This window comes from Protopterus annectens, chromosome 3.part1 (assembly GCF_019279795.1).
Source record: "Protopterus annectens isolate FY-2018-M chromosome 3.part1, PAN1.0, whole genome shotgun sequence".
Lineage (NCBI taxonomy): Eukaryota > Metazoa > Chordata > Ceratodontiformes > Protopteridae > Protopterus > Protopterus annectens.
The window spans coordinates 440,725,646-440,752,812 of NC_056732.1; the positions used below are offsets into that span (position 1 = coordinate 440,725,646).

General features: G+C 40.8%; 1 protein-coding gene across 1 annotated transcript in view; it reads left to right on the forward strand.

Moving 5' to 3' along the window:
- Positions 1-27,167, forward strand: part of KMT2C (lysine methyltransferase 2C) — a gene marked incomplete in the record, with an annotated part of 4,117,755 nt that overhangs the window by 346,071 nt on the left and 3,744,517 nt on the right. The window contains 1 exon segment of the mRNA XM_044066891.1: positions 4,942-5,122. Coding sequence (XP_043922826.1) covers positions 4,942-5,122 — 181 coding nt within the window.

Sequence of the window (27,167 nt, forward strand, 5' to 3'; positions counted from 1 at the left end):
GTTCGTATTTTTAGCCAGAAGTTAGGTATTGCATCTGGGCCTGGGGTTTTCCAAGTGGAGGCTTTTCTTAATCTCTCTGGCCTTAACTTCATCCCATTTCATATCCTGTATTTTTGAACTTCTTTCTTTTACTTTTCTTTAGCAGCTTTATGTGCAACAGAATCTTCATAGCTATTTCTCCAAAATGCATCTATTTCTTCTTTTTTTGTGTGGTCTTTCAGTTCCTTTTACCTTGTTTCCTAATTCTCTATAGAGCTTTTTAGGGTCATCAATAAATTGCTTATTTTGTACTTTTCCTTTATATTTATCTGTGTATCTTCTCTGTTTTTCTGCCTGTGCCTAGATTTTTAGTTTATTATTTGCAATAGTGCAAGATAGATCCTGATCCATTATAATACTGCGCATTGCTTTTATCACGTCTATCTTTGAGTATTTTTCTTGATCTGTTCCCTCTTCTAACAGGAGACTTCTTGTCTTAATTGCTTTATAGTTTTCTCTATTCAATACTTCTGTGATAGTATTAGATTTCTCCCCTTCCTTTCCCTTACTACCCTGTGTTCTCATGGTAGAATTTTAGCCGTTATTAATTTAGCTGCACAGTAATATATCCTGTTTACCTCTGTTATATTGCATGGACCTCTATGGGGAGTCCTAAGTACTGTATTCATTTGTTTTATCAGACTTCTGACTTTTTCTGTTTTATTGACCTTCTGCAGTCTGTTTCTTTCATTGATTTTAATATATATATCTATTGGTATTAAATCAAGCAACTCTACTCTTAGCTCATTTTCATCTAAGCTAAGAGCACATTGTTGTTCTCCATTTCCTGCGGGCATGCTATAGAGAGTTCTGTAGTATCTTCCTGTGGCATATTCTCTTCAATTTCATCCGGTGCTCTGTCATATGGGAACTCACTGGCCTATCACTCCTCAACACTGACTGTGTCTATAGAGTTGCCACAGTTTCCTGTTCTTCCCTTGCTGTCCAGCTTCATGTGAAAGTTTATTTAGGTTTCCTGTGGAAGGCTGCAAAATATCTTCATATGGCAATGGCCCAGTTGCTTCCCGTTCCACTGCATTTTCCTTAATTTGGATGTCTATTGCTCTATCTTGCTGTGGTGCTTTCTCAGTTAGATTTTCTGCACTGAATCCTTGACTTCCCAGGTACTCCATAACCTCAGTTTATGCTTCTTTAACTTCTCCATTACTAATCTTCTTTTCCACTTTTCCTCTTTGACTTCTTATTTTTTGTATTGTAAAGCTTTCCATGTTCAGATTCCTTTGCCTGTATTTCTTTTCAAATATCTTTGGTGCTGCTCTTTTTGTGCTGATTAATCTTGCTTTCTCTTTTGCATAAATATTACACTATATAAAATCGCTTTTTCTTTCCCACATCAATATTTTTTCTTCAGATATCTCTTGATCTTCCTGTTTCTTCTTAGTTTGGGGACTCTTTCCATCATGCTGTGATGTAACCTGTGTTAGACCTTCTACACCAAATCCTTCACTTCTTAGGCATTCCATAACTTCACCTTCTGTTTTTTTTTTTTTGTTTGTTTTTTAGCTTCTGCTGTACTAATCTTCTTTTCTACATTTTCTCTTGGTGCTGTTATTTTTTTTTTTATTGGGAAATTTTCCATATCTGGATGCCTTTGCCCGTATTTCTCTTCGAATATCTTTGGGGCTGCTTTTTTGTATCGATTAATTTGGCTTTTGACTTGGCTTAAATATTGCATTATATCAAATCTCTTTCTTTCCCATGTTGTCCATATTTCTTTTTTATACTTTTCAAAACTCTCTAGGTTTTGTTTGTATTTTCACACTTTTCAGATGCTTCTTTTTCCAAACAGATCAAAGCTCCTTGGTCTATGTAATGTTTTTCACAAATCTGTTGCATTAATGAAGACACATTTTTATTTGAGGCTTCTTACAGTTTTTCTTGTGAAGTATTTTTTTTCCTCTAATTTCTCTCTTAATCTTTTTGTATAGCTTGTGTCTGGAAATTCTGGTCTTTTTACATAATAGTAACAATGCATACTTTCTTTCTTATCCTCAGTAGTCCACTGTATCATCTTTATGGCTCTTCTTTGGCCTATCAGTTTTTGTGATTGTTGTGGACTGCTAGTTCCCTCTACAACAGGGGGGCCAAACTCCGCCTGGGACTGGCCTAGCCCCATTGTAGGAATGTTTCCGTATTTTGAGGATTCTACACTGTCATTTTTTTTCCAGTCCTGCCACTAGTGCGCCTACCAGGATTGGGCGCTTTTTTATCCTGGGTCTTGTGCACCCAGCTATCTTTTTTTTATTTTTGACTTACTTTTGCCCATGACGTATGCTATATAAAATACAGTCTACATATCAGTGTCATCTTGGTAACATTTTGTGAAAAACAGGGTCCACCTCATGAAGGTACTCACCAAGGCTTGAGGATGAATCTAATTACAGCAGTACTGCTCTCCTTTGCTTGTGAATTTCTCTCTCCATTCGCACCCCAATCGTCTCTCCATTCGCACCCCAATCGTCTCTCCATTCGCACCCCAATCGTCTCTCCATTCGCACCCCAATCGTCTCTCCATTCGCACCCCTATTCGGACCCCAATCGTCTCATCATTCAGGCCCCATCATCTCTCCATTTATCATGTGTAGCTTGGCAGATGGTACCTTGGGAATGGTTGTTACCATGTATCCCAAGGTTCTTATGATTTCCCTTGCAGACGTGTATTGAAGGGGGAATTTAAACTGAAAGAAGAGAGAGAAGGACTGTCATTAGATGAATATCCAGCCTGCAGTCCAGGAACGGCAGGTCTTGAGAGGAAGGGAAGAACAGAGAAGATTTCTGGAGATTGAGGATGAGCCCCTGTCTTTCCAGAAGAGAGATTGTGGAATAGAGATGCAGCTTTTGGACGTCTTGGGAGGAGGCCTGGATGAAGAGGTTGTATGGGAAAATTTGTATTCCCTGGGTTCTGCAAAAAGCAGTGGTTGTGGCAGGGCATTTTGTTAAAACCTTGACAGTGGTAGATAAACTGATGGATAAAGTCAATAACTGAAAGTGCAATAAAAAAGAAAGAACCTGAGGAATTTTCTGCAGGTGAGATGAACGGGTATATACAGTTGGTCCTTCCAAGTCTAGAGAGACTAGAAAGGCTTGAGGAGTCTAAAAGGAAGTAGAGTTTGAAGGGAGAGCATCTTGATAGGTGGAAATTTCAGGCAGGTGTTAAGATGTGTTAAGTCCATAATAAACTTCCAAGTACTCCCTTTTCTGGGAACCAGAATGTCTTCATTGAAAGCCTTTTCCTATATGCAGGTTGGGCACTGGCTGTATGGTTTACTGGGCGAGGAGATCCTGCAAGAGAGGTGGAAGAAGGTCAGCCTGATTGGAAGGAGGTGGGATAATTTACCTCAAGGAGGGGAGTTCCCTCCAAGACATCTTGTAACCATGTTGGATAACACTAACTTGTCTCTAATGATGAATTCCCAGGTTGGAAGGGACAAAGTTCATCTTTTTTTGACAAGTAAATTCCTCCACAGAGGAGAGAGGAAGGGGGTCAACAGACAGTCAGACCGAGGCTGATTTGTCTGGAAGATGGGCTTTTTCCGATTTAGAATTTGTGATAAATTTCTTAAAATATTTTTGTGTTTCCAACCCATCTGTGAGGACTTCTGTTGTCTGCAGAGAAAGGAAGTGGGCTTAGAAGGTTAACTTCTTTGATACCTGGGTAGTGATGTGTGAAAAATCCGTTGTGAAGTCCTGTATCATTTTATCCTTTTGGAAAGTCTTGAAAAGTTGCTGCATAAGGTCCAGTTAGCAAGTTCCTGTGAAGGGGGAATCCAAAAGGTCGTCTTTAACATCCTCCAGGATTGACTGGAGGCAAGGCCACGCAAATCTTCTAATAGTTGCAGTAGCTGCAGCCCTGGAAGAAGCTTCTGCAGCATCATATCTAAATTTAATGGAATGCTTTGCCACTTGTGTGGCTTGTCAGAGTATAGAAAATCACTTGTTGCTTAGAATTAGAAGTCTCATGTTTAGCTGTAATTTTATTGAATCCCCCTGGAATGGACAAAAGGTATTTTGTCATTTGAATTTGGTAATTAAAGGTCAAGATGGCAAAGGTGTAAGTATCTTTACCATATCTGTCCATGACCCTACTATTTCTGTGTGATGGTAACGCATTAGCTGCTGGTAGAAACTTAATAGGGTTATCAGTGGAGAGCCTTTCTCTCTAGCATATGGTAGTCTTGCCTTTCATAGAACTTCACTGCTCCTTACTACACTTATTCTGAAGATACTGTATAACAGTTAATTCCCTTTCCCCTTCCTAGACATTCACTTAATGGAATATAGGCTACCTTATTGCATTTCCAGTGTAATGGAGACACCCTTCGCCTTTGTCTTAATATCACTGTCATTGCTGCAAAGCATTTTTTAGCTGGCTATCACTTTTTTTGAGTACTTTACTGGCAAACATCCAAAATAGTTGATTACACTGCACTTAAAATGGGTCTTTTCTTTCATTGTACAACATAAGCATAGTTGGTGTATATTACATATGATGAGTGACTGAGTAACCACCTAATGTCTGCCACATTGCACTTCATTTCTTAAAGAAAGAAAAAAACTTGCATGAAATGACTTTTGATTATGCATTTTTGAATTCTCATTACATAGTGACCTTTCTTAACTGTGTTGAACTGTGCTATACTGTACTTTGAAATGGGTAGTATTTAGTGTGGTATACACACAGATTAACTGGTATGATATTTTGTTTGCCTTTGGTTCATTCAAGGTTGAGTATTTGCATCATATCTGCTGCCAAATTAACAGATAACTAGAGATAATATGGTTGCTATATTACAGACAAATGCCTATTTTTACTAATCAATAAACTCGCTGTTTTTGAATTAAAAACGATAGCAGATCCTTAAATGTTCTTCCGTTTCCCAGAAAACAGAGGGCCTGCTGTAGAGGATGGAGGACTGCAAGAAGAAAAAGTAACTGAACCGTTAATATCTTCTGCTCAGAATTCTGCACCATCTACACTTCATTGTTCTTTGTTGGAGGGATCAACTGGCAGTGTAACTTCTGGTGTCTCCATTGCCTCAGTTTCTCTAGAAGGAAAAAACAGGTTAGCTTTTTCAAGGTGTAAATCTGGGAGAGGGGTGTTTTCCACTTGCATGTTACAGGCTTATTTGGACAAAGTGACATTTCTTGCAGTAGCCAATTGTGCTAGCATCTGCAGACAGATTAATGGTATAAGAAGAATTTGAGTGGACTATGTAGTCCTCTAGGTACTGCTTTTAATTTCCCAGGTGTTTGATAAAGCGTCTCCACAGGAGTTACACCTGCAGATGTATGTATACATTTTTTGGTTCATGTCAGATGTGTCAGGCATAATAATGGAAGAGGGGCACTTTCTACACTTTGAGGTTATCTGCTCTTTAAACATATTTGTGTACATTTCTCACTGAGCATCAAAAATTGAAACGTTTCCATTTTTTTTCTGGATGGGGCTGAGATGTTTGAAGGTGTTTACCAATCAGAAAGTGGTAGAATAAAATATGCTGCTGCTGCATCACTCAGTGTTATTTTTACAGTTTTGTTCTACCTTACAATGTTATTGTGAGAGTTGTGCTTATTAACATGCTTTTGTTCATTCAGGTGTTTCCAGAATGCACAGTGTGCCCCTGTAATATGACAAGGGACCTGCTTCAGGAAAAAATTGTTTGCTGCCAAATGCAAGGAAAAGCACCAAACATTTGGTGTGAGTTGTTGCAGGATTAGTGATTTAGGGAATGCAGTGATGCAAAGGTGAGTTATGTATTGGTCTGCTTTGCACACCAAAAGCAGCACAGCAGAGTGACGTATCACATGAAGTGCAAGTTAATTTAGTCCATGATGTTGCCGCTCATTGCACCTGCATTTACTTGAAGTATTAAATTTGCTGTATTTTTGTTTTAAATTTGTTTCTTAAAGCACATCCTAATTGTGCTTAGATGCGACTTCTCTACTCGCCTCTGTCACTGTAGTATCAAGTTTTGAATGACAACAACCATATATGTGAAGGAGGGCCTTTCCCTTGTTAGACATTGTATTAATTGTGAGAACTTTATACTGAGCCCTTTTTATGAATTGTAATTTGTGATTTGGCATTGTACTAAATTCAGAAGTCAAACTACTGGCTAAGTTTCTGAATTTAGTCAGATTTTATTGTCTTTCCATTTCTTTGCCTGCTCTTTACTATAACTTAAAATGACAGCACCCTGAACTATTGCTTTTGCAGTGTATTTGTGATGTCACTATTTTTGTGATGACTTCCCCTAATTTTTGTTTGCTGCAAATTCCTGAACTGGATTCTGCAATCCCTCCCTCTCTTATTTTATATGCAAGCAGTGGCACACTAGCTGACATTTATTAAGGCTTCAAGATGTCTTCACATTGCTTGTCAGTGTTGCTTACCCACCTGTGAGTAGCACTTTACAGTGACCGTGATTGTTGCCACAGTGCATCAGAAGCTGTGACACATTGCAGGAGGTAATAGAGGATTTCAGGCGGAGTGTAACTAGTGTAATGAGGCTGCAAAGTCACGTTCATACAGGAAAAGTTGAGATACCTTAATTTGTGTCTACATGCAGTGCTTTAAGAATAGGTTAAAAGGTAATGAAAAGTATGGACCTACTCTACTAAGTCAAGCACAGTCGGAGTCCTACTAAGCCACTGTACATTCCTCACAAATGCTTCTAATCATAGTAAATAGCAAGTTGATGATGTGTTTTTTTTTTTGTTTTTTTTTTGTAGGTTGCAAGCTTCCTTGCACCCCCCCCCCCCCCCCCCAGGTATCTCTCTCATTATATATGTGTATATATTTCTTCCAGGGTTACACCAACTTGGATAAGATATATTTAGAGAGCACTCTGTGTATTTGAGTCCGTGCACTCTAATACACAGATGAGCATTCACTTGCGAGCAAATGAGCCACAAGTAGCAGGTATTAAGGAATGTAAAAGGCAACCAAAAAGTACTTTGGTAAGAAAATAATGTACATCTTTTTGTAGTTTTTTAAATAAAAAGGTTTATCAATTTCTGGAAACTTATCTCAGAGTAGCAGAGTTAGATGTAGTAGCACAGTAAATAGGTTAGTGCTGATTACTGTTTTGCATCTGATGGATTGTAGCCATTCTGCCCTTTCCCAGAGTGGTCATACCCTTCCTCCCCTGTCAACTCTGTTAAGTGCCTGAGCTGCTAATTGAACTGTGGTTGTATGGGCCATCTCTGGGTTTTTATTCCTCTGCACCAGCAGAGTTGGCATATGTTTAGCTTTTGCAGCATAAAAATTAAAACCATTATTTATTTGTCCTTTTCCACCATTTGGAATGCTAATACAGGAAGAAATGGGAAAGCATTACCAGGAATTGTGACTTGGCACACAAAGTAAAACTATCCTGTTACAGGTACACCTATAAGCGCAACCTATCTGAAGTTTATAATCGAGTTATAAATATTGTTCTCCAACTGTTTATTTTCCAGAAAATGTTAAACTCTTTCAGAAGTATAACTTTTGTATAGGTAGTCTTCACCAGTAAAGCCACATATGTTTTAGAAAGAACTTCATTTGCCATGTTGTGTTATGCTCTTTTTCCATTATATATGAGTATACAGCTTTTGCTGAGGGTGGTAAAGTGCAGCCTCTGTCCAGAATGTCATTGTGTTACCTCTAGATCAGAAATAAGCAGGCATATTTCTCTGAAAACAAAGTTAGTTATACTATATTAAATTTAATATATATTTTTTTATTTACTATATGCTGTGTAGCTGTCACTTCTTGATTACATCATCTGGTCCTGCTTTCTGATGACGCAGTTGTAGCAAGCAGCAGTTTGTAGTGGATAGATGTGTTTTTATGTAATCTTCAGTGAAGTTCAGCAGATAGTGACACAGAATGCAGCACAATCAGTCAGTCACAACCAGTAAGTCTATTGAAAACCAAATATAGTTACCTTCAAGTAGATGATAATGAAAGCAAAATGTAATAGAGTAAGATTCCTAGAAAAGTGTGTAATAGAAAACTAGGGGGATGTGAATCAGCTCTGCAGTGAAGTGTTTGTATGTTCTATATATAGTTTAATGGACAGTTATTGCAATGAAAACAGTATCTGGGAAAATGAAGATGCAATGAAGATGTAAACCAGATAGTGATAGATTTGAAGGTGACACAGCAGTAATAAAAATACCTTGAAAGTAAATTAAGTTGATAAATCTTTGTGATAAAGCTTGCAGCCAAGATGATTATGATTGACAGTGAAGATGAGATGAAGAAGGTGATCAAAAACTTCTGCCCCTGGGATAGACATACTTTGTGTGTTGTCTGTCTTTGTAGCAGAATGTCTAAGTCAGAAACTGGTCAATTAGTGAAGAGGGGCACCAATCCTTGCAGATAGGCAACTTGGCCAAAGGGACCAAAAGCTATTTAAAATGTGATATTTATGAGTTTTCTTTTAAAAAATCCTTATTGAATTATCACTGGCGACATAGGCAAACATTTATATAAAAGTAATCAAACCATATTAACTAGTTCAGGTTTGCAAACTTTATAAATCACATATTGTTCTAATACAGTGTTATTAATCCAACATTACATAGCTTGTTCAATTTTTGCCTTTTCTTAAACCTTATTCCTCCTCCAAAACATGTTTTCCCCATGTGTTCTCACAGTTTCCATTTTTCCATGTAATTTGTTCCTATCCTTCTATAAGGATCTCACTTCCTGTTCTTTTATCTCTGCTAAAATATTCACTACTTCAAGTATGGTTGGTTTAGACTTTGACTTCTATTTTCTAGTAATTGCTTTTTTCACAGCTACAAGAATTAAACTTAATAATGCCTTAGTATGTCTAGGTAATTCACATCATGTATCCTAGCTCAAAAAAATAATTTCCTGTATTATACTTATTTGCTCACCAGTATTCCTGACAAAAGTAGTCTGTAGGGAATTTTTAAGTCTGCCAACTCATAATACTCCGAAAACATATGCTTCCAGGTACTTCTTTCTTCCCCATTACACCTCTAACATTTGCCATCTAACTGAGGAAAATTTATTTCGAGTCTGCTTGAGGTGTAAAAGTACATATGCAAACACTTCCAAGCAAAACCCCAAATCTTCTAGATTCCGTTGAATATGTTGTTCCTCTGTTTCTTTGTGAATTGCTTATCTCATCTCTCTTCCCAATCTTTTCTGATTGGTTCCTATAGTTATCATGCATCATTTTATATGCCATACTAATTATCCCTTTAACAGCAGCTTCAGTTTTAGAGTCAACTAAAAACTCAACCAGTGTAGGTTTTTCATTTAGGAATCCCCTATCCCTTTTTCTTTGTCCGTACTCGGATATCAATCCCTGATAGGGAAGGAAATCAGTAGCCTGCAGTCCAGATGTCTTCTTGACCTGTTCCCATTCTGTTACCTTTCTCTCTATATTTTTCCAATATATGGGCTCCTTTGCCAGCTTCCTCCAATAAGTTACAGCCCCCTCTTGCATATTCTCTGTATCCCAAATGGCAGTCATTCCTATTGGCAGACTCTTTCTCCATTCCTGCTCTGGATTAGCTCTTAGTACATTTTCTGCTAATTTACATTTGAGTATAATATTCTGTTGGGCTGTTGTTCTCCTTAAGGGTCCGTGTCCAAAATTCCACAGTTTCCTTATTTATTGAATTACCCTTCTGCATCATAATCATCAGCATCATGATCATCAGTCAAGTCATGATCATTAGTCAGTCATGATCATCAGTCCATCAACCGTCAATCAGTCATCCATTTCCACTTTGAATTGTAGCTTTCTGCTTGTGTTATACAGCCTTAACTGTGTAGCTCTAAAATATCTGTTCAAATCAGGTAATCCTAAACTTCCTTGTTCTAACGGAAGGTTTAGCTTATCCCAATTAACTCTTGCCCTCCCAAATAAAATCCTTTGGTTCTGTATTAATTAGTATACACAGCTTCTCCAAAACGATATGCCTGACCTTTGTATTAAACTAAAATGACTAAAAACATTTTATTGTTTTTATCTTGCTGTCTATATCCATAGGCAAGAGCTTCCAGTTTGTCAGTTTTTGTTGTCTTTTGTTTAGTCTCTTCTCACATATCCTTAGCTACAACAACTGAATCCTTTTTAAGCCATACTCCTAAATACTTTTATCATGTCCCCATAAATATGGGTGTTGCTGAACCAATTCATGTGTGGCTACATAGTTTACAGCTATAGCTTTTGTTGTATCTTCATTAATTTTATATCATTAAAAAATGAAAATGTCTCAATGTTCCACAACACTGAGATGTCCTTTTGTGGTTCATTCAGGTACAAAATATCATCTGCAAATAAAGCAAGATCTCCTCAAGTACTATATCAGTTATATCCTTGAATTTCTTGAGCCCCTTATTTTCTTTGCGAATGGTTCTAAATATAATGCATATAACAAAGCTGACAGAGGACACTTCTGCCTGGTTCTTCTCTTAAGTCTCAACTTATCAGAGGAGAAGCCTTCCCACTTTGATTTTTGCCTCTGATCCCTTATATATTTTCCATTTCTTATTATTGTGTCAGGGAATGTAAATGCTTCCATTGCTCAACTCATAAAATCCCAGTTTAATTTGTCAAATGCTTTCTCTGCATCAAAATCCACCAAAAACCGTGGTATTTTTTTTTTTACATTCTGCTTCCCTCTGGATCATCATTGTTCTATTATAATAATGTCAAATCTTTGCTTCCCCTACACAAAACCACATTGATCCATATCTATAAATTTTGGCAACATCGTTGCCATTCTTTTAGCTATTATAGAAGAACACTTTATCGCGGTGGTGGTGCTGCGGTAGCGTTGTCGCCTCACAGTAAGACGCTGTCCGGTTCGATTCACAGCTAGAGCGTCTTCTGTGTGGAGATGTGCATGAATGGGCGTACCTTCGTTGAAGGTTGTGCGTCAGGCCTGGCAAGCCGGTACATAAAAATCAACTGCCAATCATTAGCGGACCGGAGTTCCGCTGTGGCGACCCCTAACCAGGAAAAGCCGAAAGACGCAAACAAACTTTATGATTATGCTTTAAAATGAAAGTGGCCCTGTAATGAAGCTGGATCTGATAGGCATTTATTACCTTTAAGTTTTATAGCCACCACAGCTTTTTTCCAGGATGTTGGTGCCTCCCTTCCTTTTAAAATACCATTAAACAAAACCTTCCAGATCTTTATTCTTTATCACTTTCTTCCTCCTAACTTCCACCAGAATACCATCTATTCCTGTAGACTGGTTATACATCACTTTTTTGTCATCTTCCCCTGTCTGAATTAATTGTTGAATCTCATATACCTCTAAACTTGGCATATTTAAGTCTTACATAAATATTTTAATATTTCTACGATTTCTTGATTTCTTCACTTCTCTGCTTTAGACATATTTTCATAAAATTTCTTGTACATCTCTAAACCTCTACAAGATTCTGGCTGTTTTTCTTGTTATAGGTTCCCTAGTTTGGCAACAACCCTTTCTACTTTTGTTTTCTAAGTTGTTATGCCAAAAGTTGTTGTGCTCTGGAGTTATTATCAAAACGGTTGCTTAATGGCAGTCTTTTTAAACTCATGCATATTATCCACAAATTCCCATATTTTTTCTTTACCACTCTGCAGTTGTGCCTGTTCTTATTTTGTGAGATTCTCCTTATTCTGTCAGTCCCTCTAAATAGTTCCTATTATTTCTTAACCATGTCTTTTATTTCTGTTTATTTTTAAACTCTCTTCAGTTTTATTCCACTCACTGTCTTTAACCTCTGGAGTGCTATCTATCGTACCTGTTGAGGCTATCTGCTGTGTGGTATCTGTCTTCCCTAATAATGCCCAAATAATTTCCACTGCCCATTCCTTAAATTCCTCTTGGGTGGGGAAGCGCCATTGTCTCATCTTAACTTAATTATTCTGCATTTTCATCTTGGTAATTATTGGCACATGATATAAAATAACTTGGATGTGTGTCAAAGTTGTAAATTAAATGCACATGTTCCTGCGAATATAATTTCTGTGTAGTGTAGCCCAGTTATCGCACCTTGGGGAATAAAATGTAAATTCTCTGAGTTCCACCTACTGAATTCTCATCTTCCATGCCAAGTATTTTCATAAATTTCTTGAGAAATACACACTCTTGTTATATTGTCCCTTGTAGGCTCCCCAGATACTTTCTAATTGTAGCAAATCAAATTCCAGTCCCTACCTGTAAATAATATTCCCTGTTGAAAGCTGATTATTTCTCCCAATTTTTAAGCTCCATTGTAGCAGTTTTAGTTGAAATATAAATGCATGCTAGAGTAATCCTCATCCCCAGTAGCCCTGTACTACCACAAATTTGCCATTATTACATGTTTTCCTCTTCTATCATTATTGGAGCCCCTTTAGTAATTAATGTAAGTACTCCTGTTTTGGTTTATCACTGATATTCTGCTGAATATCCATCATGAAGTCCTTTCTTTATCAAATTAACATGCAGTTCTTTTCAAACATGTTTTGTGGTTTTGTGTACTTTGCATTTTTTTAATGTAGTTAAATATTCTTTCCTTCTTATCCATACTTGAGACCATTCACATTCCAAAATAATATGGAAAGTTTCACCATTGTGATAGGAAGTCATTATTTCCACATGTTGTATATATCTTTTTAAATGTTTATTTCCAGTTTTTGTTATGTTTGCACCTACTAATGTTTGGCATGATATTCCTTTATACATTTTTTTCTTGTATATCAACACTGGAACCTGTCACATTTTTACAAGACTTTTTTTGTTTTAATGAAAACCCTCAAACAAAAAAAAAACACACCCCTGAACACCTCCATAACCTGTTAACTTAATACAAACACACAAAACTAAGTGCATTTTCAGATAATGAAGTTTAATCCTCCTAATAGGAGCAATTGTCCCGAATAGACAGCTGCAAACATAGGCCTTAATTACCTACAATTGAGGTTATCCATGGTCAACCACATGCTATTGCATGTCCTTCTGTTTACACTATTTGGTGTCTGTTCTTTTTTTATCTTTTTCCCCTCTTGTATGTGAAAAATAGCTTGCATGCTTTCTGTTTATGTGGTTGATGAGAAGCTTATCCACAGCTATATTCAGAGATGAATGTGCGGTTTACTTATCTCAAACATCTGTGTATACTAAGAGTTGCTTGGAAATGTATGGAGCTAATGTTGGTTCTGAACACACACTATATTTTAGTTGCTTAAGGCGGTTTCTACTTAATTGTTCCACCTAACCTGAAGGAAGCATTGTCCTTAGTCGTGTTGGTCAGGAGGTAAGCAGAGATGATAAAATTAGGAATTCATTTACTATTTTAACTAGCCAGGCATAAAAGCCTGGTGCATTTCTCTTTTTTTTTTTAATTTTTTTTTTAATTTGGTTTTAAAACAATAGATGAGCAAGTCAGTTATAAACAACTATTTTTGTAGTTCCACAGCTGATCAGTACATCAGTTATACATATCAACAATTAATATTTTTCAAGTAAGTCTTTAAGTTTAAGCCTAGATTTATGTGAATGTGTAATATTAGAAGTTCTCATCTTTGTAGTATGCAATTCACTACTGCAAACAATTTTGCCTATTAATAAATTCACCACTAGAGGGGTTAACTTTACATCTGATGTTGTTAATCTTCATTCATTCATGACTGATGGGTCTCAGTTCCGTCCTCGGAACCGACTCGGCCAATATAACAAGCTCGCGCCAGCCAAAAAAAAAACTCTCGAGCGAAGTCTTACTCCTAGTGCCCCTCTCCTCATCTCCTCAGATCTTGTTTGCCGTGTAGTTTATCAAGAGGTGTCAAGCCAGCTCTCCAGTTAAGTAGTTTTTCTATTTCTTCTATAATTTTTTCGTCTGTCTCAGATATTTTCCTGTAGTAGTCGTTGACCGTTTTGCTTACCCTTTATATCTCCTAGAGTGTTTTTTTTCCCTTATTTCTTACCAATTTGGTATTTCTTCGTGCCATTGGTGGTACAGCCTCTCCCTTACCTCTGTGGTAATTAATACCATCGCTGGTATCCCCCCCTTTATTTAACTTTCTTAAAAAAGTAGACGAGAGGGAATTTTAGTCTTCCTCCCTTGACTGTGTGCTTCTGTATCTCTCTCTTTGTCTACAGTCTTTTTAACAGATTGTTTCCAATTGGATTGTGATAATGTCTGATAAGAAGGACACTGTAGGATTTAAGCAGTGTGATAAATGTGGCAGAAAGATGCCCAACTCCGATGGGCATCTTTCTTGCGTCTGTTGTCTGGGAGTTCCCCACCTCCAGATTCAACCTCCTTGTAAACTTTGTAAAGGATTCAGCTCTCATACATTAGCAGAGCGTAAAAATAAATTAAGCTTAAAAGGACTGTTAAAAACTCCATTTTCAGAGGCATTATTTGAGGCAGAGATTTCAGTGCCTCCAAAGAAAGACATAAAAAAAAGAGAAGTAATTCAGTTCCAATATCTCCTAGTTCTCAGGAACCGAAGCCTTCTAAGACACATACCGATCCTAAGACAAAACACCCCAAATTGTCAGTACTGACACTGTCAGCACCAGAGGCAAAAACACCCTTTATGGTGCCAACATCAGCCACTTCTACAGAACAGACAACCATAACTTCTACCATAGTGCCGACTATTTCCTCGGTACCAGGCACCTTTTCGGCACCAAAATAGTGTCTCCCTCTGAACTGGTCACTCCCTCCCCATCACAATGTTTGGGTCTTTTGACTTCTGTGCCGTAAGGTGAAGTTGTATCCAGGACAAGATACTCCCCGTCCATCGACCCCTTTTTTGGACAACAACTCTACCCCTTTCTTGAACGACTGTTGAAGCCAGCAAGAGGGAGAGAGGCACAAAAGCAAAACTCTGGTTCTCGGACGTTACATTGGGACAACAGGCCTCCAGGGGCAGGGGCACACAAGCAGGCATGCCACATGTGGTTTTAAGGTATAGTAATAATATAGGGGGTGCGTGCCAGATCATACACAATAATTGGAAAATTTTGTTAACTGATGAAAAACTTAAAAATGGTATACAGACGAATCCTTTTAGTTTATGGCATGATAACAACTTGAAGGATTTATTATGTAGAGACAAAGGTATGAAAATGAAGTCTTTTATGACAATTTCCCATCAACGTATGGGTACCTTTCCATGCAGACATTGTAAGGCTTGTATTTTCATTATGAGGCAAAACGTTTTTACACACCCCAGTACCAATAAAAGATATTCTTTTATTCACTGTGCTGACTGCCAGACTAAGAATGTTATTTATTTAGCTCAGTGCAGGTCATGCTGCTCTTTTTATGTAGAAAAGACCAACTGTCGGTTGTCTGTTAAAAGACAGGATTTTAATGCATTTTTCAGAAATACACTTTTGTGATCCTCATAGTGCCTTATGTCAACATATTAAAAGTAATGAAGGGCATGTATTTAATTTTATGGTGTTGCAGGTTGTGAAGTTGAACACTAAGGGGGATGACATTGTAAATTTGACTGACTATAATGAAGCCAAATGGATTATTGAGCTAAGGGGTGACAAGGCTCCTGGCTTGAATGGTGTTGTAACTCTCAAACCTGCCCTGAGGAGACAGAGAGTTAATTATTGAGATTCTATTGGTTGTTGCTGTTTTTTAAATACTGATCTTGATGCTTTAATTGTCTGATGAAGGGCTTTACCTGAAAGTGCTTACCTGTTCCTGTTTTATTAAAGAAGCTGTCATTTTATCTATCAGCATGGTGGGTCCACTGTTTTTTATTTGGATTTCTGTGGTTTAGTAAACTGGACCTTTGGTGAGAAGAACTTCATGTGCTGTTATCCATTTCTAACTCCTCCATACACTTGATCACCCATACAACTGAGGGGGCAGCCAGAGCAGCGGGTACAGGCGTTGTCATGAGACATTATGCCTGGATGCGCTTGTGTGACTTTGCGGACCCCTATTGATGAGTCGTCCTTGTTTGACTCAAAAGTTAGACACCTTAGCCAGGTGTGAGAAAGATGGAAAGACCCTGTCTGCTGTGGGCGTACGCTTTTCTGCCCCTCAACGATGCTATACCAGGAATCAGAGAGGTGGGAAGATGTGGTTCAAAAAATCCCAAGGGCCTTTTCGTGACACATGTGGTAAGTTCTCTCCCTGGGGCAGAGGGGGGAACTTTTTGAGGAGATGCCCCTCCAGTGGCAGAGGGGGCACATGAAACCAAGGCTCTAGGGATTTCTTCTCTGGGCAGCATTATTAGCACTCGTGAAGACTGGCCCGATTGCTTACTTCTGGAAGTAGTCGGGGGAAGATTCTGTCTGCACCACTTGGCCTGGCACTCCATTACTTCAGATTTCTGGGTGCAGACGATGATGACCAGAGGTTACTATATTCCCTTCGACCTTTATCCAAGGCAACTAAGGCGAATTCCTGACACTCCACCCAGTCAGAGGGATGCACCAGCACAAGAACTTCTAAAGCTGCTAGAAAAAGACTCATCCAAACACTCCCACCAGACCAAACAGGATCCAGGTTTTACTCATTCTTTTTAGTGCCAAAAACGACAGGGTACTGGAGACCAATTTTGGATCTCAACATCTTGAACAAGTTCGTCAGACAAAATTAAGGATGGTCACAGGTCTGGTATGTCAACAAGCAAGGAGGAACCAGATCCTATCCATTATGTTGGGAAGCACTCTGAGAGTGTGGCAGTGGGTGATAAATTCCTACTGCTTTCTGATAGCAATGCACATTCCCGGGAATTCCAATATGATTACGGACAAACTGAGCAGAAACATTCTGATGCCTCACGAGTGGTCTCTGACTCACGATTGGTCTCTCATTCTTGTAATAGCGACACAAATCTTTCATTGTTGGGGCCAGCCTTTCTCCAATCTCTTTGCCTCTCCCTTGAACCACAAATGCAGCAGCTACTTTGCCCTGATTTCCCCCTCAGGGGGAGTCGCACAGAGATGCTCTGGTACTGATTGGCCCCCTGGAACTGCTTTATGCCTTTCCTCCCTTTCCCCTGATTCCACACTTCTTAAAGTGCAACAGTTGAGAAGCAAAGTAATCCTCATTGCAATCTATTGGCCCCATCAAGTCTATTTCCCTTTTCTGTGGCCTCACCTTGGTCACCATCCGTGGATGCTGGATCCAACCCCAGGGCTGTTGTCTCATCCACAGGAGCTGGTCCATCCCGACCTGCTGATTCCCAAGCTGACTGCTTGGATGTCCTTCATGGATGCATCTGCAGTCATAACAACTGGGTTGTCCTGTCGTCAGGCAGCCCTTCAGTCGGCCGGATTCCAAAGTCCGGGTCCGGCTTCGGCTGATGTCGCACTTCACCCGACGTCGTCTCTGTTGGTCTTCGGGTATAAAAGCATCAGCCGACGCCATTTTCCTCAGTCTTTCTTGCCGCGTGGCGCCCGAAGCAGAAGCTGTTCGCAAGTGCCGGTCGGTCGGATCCAGAGATTACTTCTACCGAATACTACTTCGAAGACTTCTAAAGCTAAGTACCCGTTGGGGACTCTTTCTTGCCTCAGCCGATGTCAGAAAAAGTTAATAATTGTTTAACCTGTGGGAAACAAATACCTCATAAAGATTTCCACTCTTATTGTCTGCCTTGTTTAGGCCCAGCCCACGACGTAGCAGCCTGTTCGGCCTGTGCTTCTTTCAACCGGCGACGCTTAGGCGTCGGTCGGAGTTTGCAGAACAGTTTTTCGGTTCTGATTTTGCGTACATTATGCCGTCGGATCCTCCGACTACCCAATCTGCCAAAAACGCAAAGATAAGACCGACACTCGCGGTCCGCGGTTTCGGCGAAACCGTGGTTAAGCAAACATGAGTGTCTCGGTTTCGGCGAAACCGAGAAAACTGATCAAAGTACAGCTGAACCTATCTCTACAACTGAGGCCCCTGCTACCACTCTTGAATCGGCCTCAGAAATTTTATCCACTACGGTGGTTGCCACTGACTTATCAGACACCATTCCTTGGATGTTTCTACCCCAGCACGTGGTGCTGCTAGGCCTCCAGCAGCCATGTCCATTAAGGCCTTCGCCAGGGCTAAAGCAGCCAAGACTACTAAGACAGTGCCTGTTAAACCCCCACAACCAGGCCCTCTTCTAGTTCTCAAATGCTTACTTTGGCAGAAGATTTAATTTCATTAATTAGAGGATCTCAATCTCACCCAGACAGGGCCTCTCAGCCCCAGAGAAGAGACCTAGGGCAGAGCCCCTGAGCCAGTGTCCTCTGATGATTCTGCTGACGAATCAGACATAACTGACCAGCCAGAGGCTCCTTTCTCCAATTTTGAAGATTCTGATGCTGAAGAATCCATTCCAGCTGCTTCCCCACCAGAAGAATTCTCCTTTGGGGAAACCTTACATGCCATGCGAGAGAAGTTCCAATGGCAGCAACAGGATTTTCAGACTCCAGAAAAGACTTAGGACCTTTCTGCACCTCCCACAGCACAGGCCCTTAGCTATACCTCCTGTTCTCTCTGTGGTGGATGATGCTTTCAATGATGTCTGCTCCGCTCCAGATTCTTTACCCCAGCCCCTGCCAAACCAGACAGATTTTACAGGGTGCCAGATACTCATCACCACCTTTACAAGGCCCCACTTGCAGACCCGAAACTATATCCCACAGTCACAAGGCAGTAGCAGCGACCATAGCTAAAAACCCTATTCCTTCTGAAAGGGAAGCAAGGTCATTAGACAGATGGGGTAAAAAGGTCTACACTTCAGCTACTCTCTCAGCTAGAGCCTTAAACTGTCAGTTTCACATGATACAATACCAAGAGTTTATGCTTGATCAGTTAACTAAAAAACTAACCACTGATGAATCTCTTGATAAGAAATATGTATTAGAAATGGTAAATAACATACAACAGGTTAGCAACCATTCCTTAAAATGTGGCTATGATGCACTGGAGGCTTCATTTAGATCAGCCATGACTGGCACAGTGATAAGAAGGCATGCATGGCTAAAGGAGCAAGCCTTACCGGATCATGTTAAAGCTAAGTTGCTAGATGCTCCTATGGATAAGACAAGTTTGTTTGGTACACCTGCCCAGCAGGTTATGAAGAAAATGGAAGAAAAGGCAAAATCTGTTCAAACGGTTAAAGATTTCTTGCAGGTTCAACCACCAAGGTTTAGCAGGAACTGGCCTGCCAAAAATTGGTCCTTTCCTGACTCCACAAAATTTCAAAGGGGCAGGAATAGACGTTTCAGAGGCAGAAACCAATCCAGAGGAGGTGCCTACAGAGGACGACAGTGGCAAGGTAACAACAGAGGCACAGACACAACCACTGCCACTACATCAGCACAACCACAGTGACTTAACCCTAAATCCGCCTACCAGGGAACAAATAGCAGCTCCTCTAGGCGGAAAGTTAACCTTATTTTCAAAGAACTGGCACTACATAACAAAAGACAAGTGGATTTTACAAACCATAGATCAAGGTTACCGGTTTCACTTCCACACTTTACCAGTCAAAAGAGGAATGCCAAATCTACCTCCAAATCAAAAAACAGAGGCACTACAACAGATAATGGAGCTAGCAAACATGAGAGCTGTGGAAAGAGTGCCAACAGCAGAGCAAGGAAAGGGGTTCTACTCCAGACTATTCCTAGTCCCAAGAAAGGAAGAAAGTTGGAGACCAATTCTCGACCTGTCCACCTTAAATACATACATCATTGTCCCAAAATTCAAAATGCTGACCCTACAGCAACTTCTTCCCATGCTGGGCAAGGAGTCTTGGCTGGTAACTCTAGATCTCAAGGAGGCATACCTGCACGTCCCCATTCGACCAATCTGCAGAAGATACCTCAGATTTCTTGCAGGATCAGAGCACTATCAATTCTCAGCATTGCCCTTTGGCTTATCTACTGTGCCCAGAGTATTCACAAAATGCCTGGCATCAGTAATCGCCCATTGCAGACTACAGGGAATTCAAATTTACCCATACCTGGACGACTGCCTGCTACAAGGGGACAACAAAAGCAAGCTGACAACAGATTTACAAAGGGTCATTTACTTGCTACAAGCACTGGGATACACAGTCAATTTACAAAAGTCAAGGCTGATACCATCCCAAACAAGGACATTCTTGGGCGCGGAATTGGACACAGTAAAACAAATGGCATTCCTGACTACAGAAAAACAAAAAGAACTCCCTCTTTTCTTCTTGGCACTAACAAAACTGAACAAGTTAACAGCAAGAAAAGTACTGCAGGCCTTGGGCTTCATGGCATCATGCATAATCTTGGTCCCATTTGCCAGACTACATATGAGAAAACTACAGTGGTACCTAAAGAATTTATGGTCCCAACACAGACACAGCCTAGAAACAGAAATCCCACTAATTCCATGCTTAAAGCAGGAGTTCCTATGGTGGGCTCAGGCATGTCAGTCAAACCCAGGCCTACCGTTTCGCAGATGTCAAGCAAGCCAGACCATCACAACAGACGCTTCAGACCTAGGATGGGGGGCCCACATGCTGGACAAATGCGTGCAAGGATTGTGGACACAGGATCAACTTCACCTGCACATCAACCTAAAAGAAATGCTGGCAGTAAAACTGGCAATCCAAAAATTCAAACCATTTCTCCAAGAGGGCCAGTTGATGATAAGGACAGACAACACCACAGTCATGTGGTACATCAACAAACAGGGAGGCACTCATTCATACCCCCTTTGCAGAATGACTTTGGATCTGTGGACCCTGGCACTCAGCTACAACATCCAGTTACAGGCAATATTTGTACCGGGAAAAGAAAATACTCTAGCAGACATATTAAGCAGAACCACATCGGATGCCCACGAATGGAAGCTGCACCCGGACATCTTCAAGACCATCTCAAAGAAATGGGGAATGCCTCAGATAGATCTATTCGCATCACCTCTCAATCACCAGCTCAAAAAGTTCTGCACAAGGACATTCCACCCACTAGCATGGAAAGTGGATTCGCTCTCCTTCAGCTGAAAAGGCCTAACAGCATATGCATTCCCACCTCTTCCCTTGATACACAAAGTACTACTAAAAATCAAGGAAGAACGTCCAAGGATAATCCTGATAGCTCCAAACTGGCCAAGACAACACTGGTACCCACTACTGAGGAGCATGTCTCGGAACAATATGTGGCCAATACCCCTGATGCCTTTGATGTTAACTCAGAACAACTACAGCATCATACATCCAAACCTAAAACGTTGCAACTGACTGCATGGAACATCACATAGCAGCAGCTAATCCAGAACTTTCCCAAAGAGTTAAAGACATTATTCTTGAAGCACGCAGACCTTCAACAAGAAGGAACTATGCTGGAAAATGGAAAAGGTTTGTCATTTGGAGTACGGAAAGAGGAAAAGATGTGTCAAACATAGATATGCCTAACATTCTGGAGTATCTGGCGAACTTCTTCATTCAGGCCTGTCCTACTCCTCCATCAAGATACATGCATCAGCTATTTCAGCAGAATACAGCTTTGATCCACCTGTTTTTCGCACCCTTTGCTCAGGCAGTTCCTCAGAGGAATCAAGAATGTAAAACCTCCAAGGAAACCACCATTACCAGCTTGGGACTTAAACTTTGTGCTAGAAAAGTTGACACTATCACCCTTTGAACCAGCAGCAACAGCAGACCTACAACACCTGTCATGGAAAACTGCTTTCCTACTGGCAATTACTTCAGCAAGGAGGGATTCAGAACTACAGGCCTTAATGGCAGTGCAACCCTTCCTAATCTTCCACCAAGATAGAGTGTCCATGAGGACTAATCCTACATTTATGCCTAAGGTGGTATCCAGAGTGTCTTTAAACCAGGCAATCCACCTACCTACCTTCTTTCCCAACCCACAAAACAGAGGGGAAAGAATACTGCATACCTTGGATGTACATAGACAGCTACGCTACTACTTGGACAGAACAAAAAATAGCAGAAAGACTGACCAACTTTTGTAGCCTATGCAACAGGAAGGGAAGGAAAAGCTATTTCCAAACAGACAATCTCCAAATGGATAGGAAATTGCATACGATTCTGTTACTCCTTCCATGGAAAACCAATTCCACAGAACATAAGACCTCATTCTACAAGGGCAACAGCCACTACCACAGCCTTCTTACGAGGAGTGGCAACCAAAGACATTATTGAGGCGGCTACTTGGACCTCCGTGCATACATTTGCCAAGCATTATAATTTGCCTCTATATTCCAGATCCCGAGCAGGGTTTGCCACTGCTGTTCTGCAAGGGATCCTAAACACACCATAATCTACTTTTATCCTCCTCCCTAGTTGGCTATGGTATTCTACCCAGTTGTTATGACTGCAGATGCATCCATGAAGGACATAGTACAGTTTTGTACCTACCATAAATGTAGATGTCCGAACTGGATAGCATCTGCAGGCAGGATTACCCTCCCTCCTTGACCTCTGTGGTACTCCTAGGGTGTTTACCCTCCGAATAGCTAGCTGGTGGGGGAGTCTTTTATGGTGTATTTGTTTGTATATATGTACATACATGCTTATTTATGTGTTTACCTCTATCTTTTGGAAACATTGGCATCTATCCAAATTTTAGCCTTCAAGAGGGCTACTGGCATCTGGGGCAAGAAACACTGAGGAAAATGGCGTCGGCTGATGCTTTTATACCCGAAGACCAACAGAGATGACGTCGGGTGAAGTGCGACATCAGCCGAAGCCGGACCCGGACTTTGGAATCCGGCCGACTGAAGGGCTGCCTGACGACAGGACAACCCAGTTGTTATGACTGCAGATGCTATCCAGTTCGGACATCTACATTTATGGTAGGTACAAAACTGTACTTTTCTCCACCTTCAGTAATTGCCAGGCAGACTAATCTATCTTCCTCAGTACAAAGGATTCTTCTGGCTTTCCATAAACCATCCACCAGGAAACTTTACCGTAATAAATGGGATAGATTTGTAATCTGGGTTGAAGAACAAAGACTAGACTCCTTCTCAGCCCCAATTCATAAGGTCTTGGAATACTTGTCAATTTTACTCCAATCAGGAGCTTCAGCCTTCACTATCAGAGTCCATTTAGCAGATGTCTCCAATTTTTATAAGGGGTGTAATGATTCTTCTTTGATGTCCCGCCATCTCTGCAAGACCTTCCTAAAGGGAGTTATGCATTTGATACCTCCTCTTAAAGATCCTGTTGAACCTTGGAATTTGACACTAGTCTTACAAACCTTAACTTGTCAACCCTGTGAGCTGTCAGCCACCTGTGATATAAAGTTTTTGTCTTGGAAGACCTTATTCCTGGTAGCCATCACCTCAGCCAGCAGAATATCAGAGTTACAAGCTTTGTGTGTAAATCGCCCTTTCTACAAAGAGAGAGTATCGCTTCAGACTAACCCTTCCTTTCCACCAAAAGTTGTCATAGATTCAAATCTCAACCAGTCCATTGATTTGCCAGTTTTCTTCCCAAATTTTTCCAGCAAAGGGGAATACTGTTTACATTTGCTAGACTTGCATAGACAGTTAAGTTTTTACCTAAACAGAACTAAATCATTCAGAAAATCGGACCAACTGTTCCTGTCCTTCTCAAGTCCAAGATTGGGCGAGTCATGTTTCCAAATTTACCTTATCAAATTGGTTGAGAGATTGCATTACCTTTGTTTGTCAACAGAACAAAGTCACTCTTCCAACTAAAGGCAAGGCTGACTCCATCAAATCAGTGTCTACTTTGGTGGCCTTTCATTGTAGAGCCTCTATGGATGACATTTGCGCACCAGCTACTTGTGCTACACCTCATACCTTTGTTGATCATTACAAATTGGATGTGGTCTGTAGGGGAATAGCATTATTTGGCTTAATGGTGCTCAGGAATATCCTTCCATAGGGCCTCCCAGGACATAAAGTAGCTGGGGACTCTGTCCCATCAGTCATGAGTGAATGACTATTAACAACATCAGATAAAGAAGTTATGTTCTTACCATAACATTCCATCTGTGTTGTTGATCTTCATTCATTCATGACATCCCACCCTCCTTCCCCCATTCGAAAGACTCCTGGATGTTTGGATGAGGTCCTGGTTACCTGATAGGGCAGCTGCTCAGATAAAGCCTCTGCTTTCTATCCTTACGAGCAAACTCGATCTGAGGAGATGAGGAGAGGGACACTATTGGTAAGACTTAGCTCGAGAGTTTTTTTTGGCTGGCGCGAGCTTGTTATATCGACCGAGTCTGTTCCAAGGACGTAACAGAGACCCATCAGTCATGAATGAATGAAGATCAACAACACAGATGGAATGTTATGGTAAGAACATAACTTCTTTTTTTCCAATTGTTAGTAATTAAATTTCTGGCTATAGCAAGAATAGACCAAAGAGGCACTTGGGTTTTTGGAATTCTCAGTAATTGGATCATTAAATAAAACTTAAGATGTAAAAATATTGCATCATTCTGACCATAGAGCTTGAATTAATTATTAATCTCTTTCCAAAAAGGGAGATAACTTCACATTTTGCATACCATATGCATCCATTCAGCTATTGTTTCAGAATCACATCTCCAGCATTTAATTCTATTTGATTTATACATAATTGTAATTTTGTTAGGAGTGACAAAAGCTCTGTGTAAAAATTTCTAAGTGAAAATTTTAAAGTATGATAAATATGTGGTTTTACTATAAATTGTAATATTATTTTCTTGTATTATTCAGAGTCTTCAGTTTTAATTTTTGATGAATAATTCCAATAGGAATTGTGTAAATGCGTCAAATTTAACTTAAGACTTTTATAAATTTGTGAGCAATATGATAAGTTGTCTATCTCGCCTTCATTCTTGCTGTTTGGGATCGGAGCCGATCCTCGGCTCCAACTTGCCCATCTTTAATAGCTCGAGAGCTATTTACTGGCTCGAGGCTACCCCTTATCCCATGATGCCTAGCGACAGCTACCCAGATCTCGTTTGCCACTTCAGCTGCGTGGTGGGTCGTTTTCTGGCTCATGCTTGTATATTTCAATTTTTTGTGTAAAAATATTCTCTTAGACCCTTTAAACTATAGATTTTTTACTGTTCTTAGCTTTATTCTGTACGTGTTGTTGAAATACGTCTTCCTCTTAGTTTCCCTTTTATTTAGAACTCGTTTAAGTTAGAGAGTTCTCCCCCCTCCCCCTCTCCCTAGGATAGCCGTTTAACTTAGAGGCTTTCCTTTCCTATTTTGCTATCTTTAAAAAAAAAAAAAAAAAAAAAAAAAAGACAGAGATTGTATTTTTATAGGTGTATCTTGTTTAGAATAGTACTCATTTGTCAGTTTTTTTTGTAGTTGGGTCATGTCTAAGGAAGCTAAAGTATCTGGTTTTAAAAAGTGTGACTCATGCTGTCAGAAGATATTGTTTGGGTGCTGTTCACCTGCAGGACTCTTGTTCTATTTGCCATGCCTTTAGTCCAAGGGTCCTGCAGGAGCGTAAGAACAAACTGATTTTTAGGGGTCTGTTAAAGCATCAGGATTCACCGGCAAAGAGTTCCCAGCCAGTGAAATCCCCAAAATCCACTAAACCGTCGGCTCCACCTTCGGAACCGACTCCTGTACAGGATTTGCCGAGTATGTCTGTTCCGGCTGGCACCGACAAGACAACCCCTCCGTCGGCTCCATTGAATGTTTCGGAGACATCTCGGAGCCATAAGAGGCTGAGGTCCCCTTCATTAGAGTCAATTCATTCGGCTTCTCGGTCTCCATTATTGTAAAGTGAACGTAGCCACCATTCATCACACTCCTCTCGATCCTCTAGGCTGTCGGATCATGATGTGGAGAGAGTAGTAAGTAGGTTGCTTAAATCACAGGCACTAGCAAAATTATTGTCTAGCCCTCCTCAACAGGTATAGTCTCCATCCACCTCCTTTTCTGTTCCTCCTCCGACTCCATTGAGTTCGGAGACTGAGTTCGTTGGGGTTCGAATAGTGGAACAGTCGGCTCCGATCACCATCTCTTCTTCGGTTCCGATTACCTCAGTAGTCCCTTCGATCGAGGAATCTGGACGCCAGGGCTCCCTCTTCTGCTTCGAGGAGGCAAGTGACATTGGACCCTTGTCCGACCCCATTCTCCCTCTCGGAGCATCAGCGCAGGTGAGCTCGGCTCCAACATCGGCCTCAGAGCTGTCCCCCTCGGAGCAGAGAAAGATTCTTATTTCTTCGGAACCGGAGCTTTCTCTGCCTCGAGGCAGGGACGCCTTTGAGGTCATGCGGAGTGTGGTGTCCCCTGAGACAGCTCCACTACCAGCCCCACCGGCTCCGTCCCCCATAGTGTCTGTGCCAACCTCTGCTCCTCCTCCAGATCCCAAGTGTAGGGAACAGATGCCCCAGGACACTCCATTGGGTGTTTCTTCTTCTTCCAAGGCCTCCCCTGATCACACAGAGGAGCTCCCTCAGAAGAAGTGCTAGAGGAAGCACATTGACTCCCCTGAGTCCGTCACTTCTGATACTGACTTAGATGAATTGGAAGGGTCCCCGAGATCCCCCTCTGAAGATGTTTCCTTTTCGGACATCCTGGAAATGCTTAGGCAGAGGAGGAATTGGAATCCCCTAGCCCCTAACCGAGGATGACTCTGTATTCCTGGATGCTTTTGGTTCCTGACCTTCCACCTCCTAGGTTTCTCCTCCTTTCGACCCACTTATGTCTGTAGTGGCTCGAAAGGCTTGGTCCGCTCCGGACACAGTGGAACCAACTCCGAGGAGACCTGGTAAATTTATTACAGCCCCCAGGATAAGCAATTCCTTTCTAAAGGTGTGCCCATTGATGCCATGGTGGCAGCAGCAGCCACCAAAAAAAGAGTTAGCAGAGACCTCTTTGTCTGTTCATCCCCCTAACAAGGAGTCTAGGATGATGGGCAGGTACGGAAAGCGAATGTTTGCTTCAGCGACCTTCTCCATGAGATCCCTGAACTATCTGTCATTTTACTCGCCTTCAAAGGGATCTCCTTAAAGAGCTTGGAGATGCCCTTCAAGATCCTACAGCTGAGGGAGTAGAAGCCAAAGTAGCTTCCCAGCTAGTGACGCTTAATTCTGTAGTTAACTCATCCATGAGGCTCATTTCCTATGCAGCCGATGGAGCAAGTAGAGCCACGGTCACAGGTGTGGCCCTCAGGAGGCATGCTTGGATGCGGCTGTGTCAC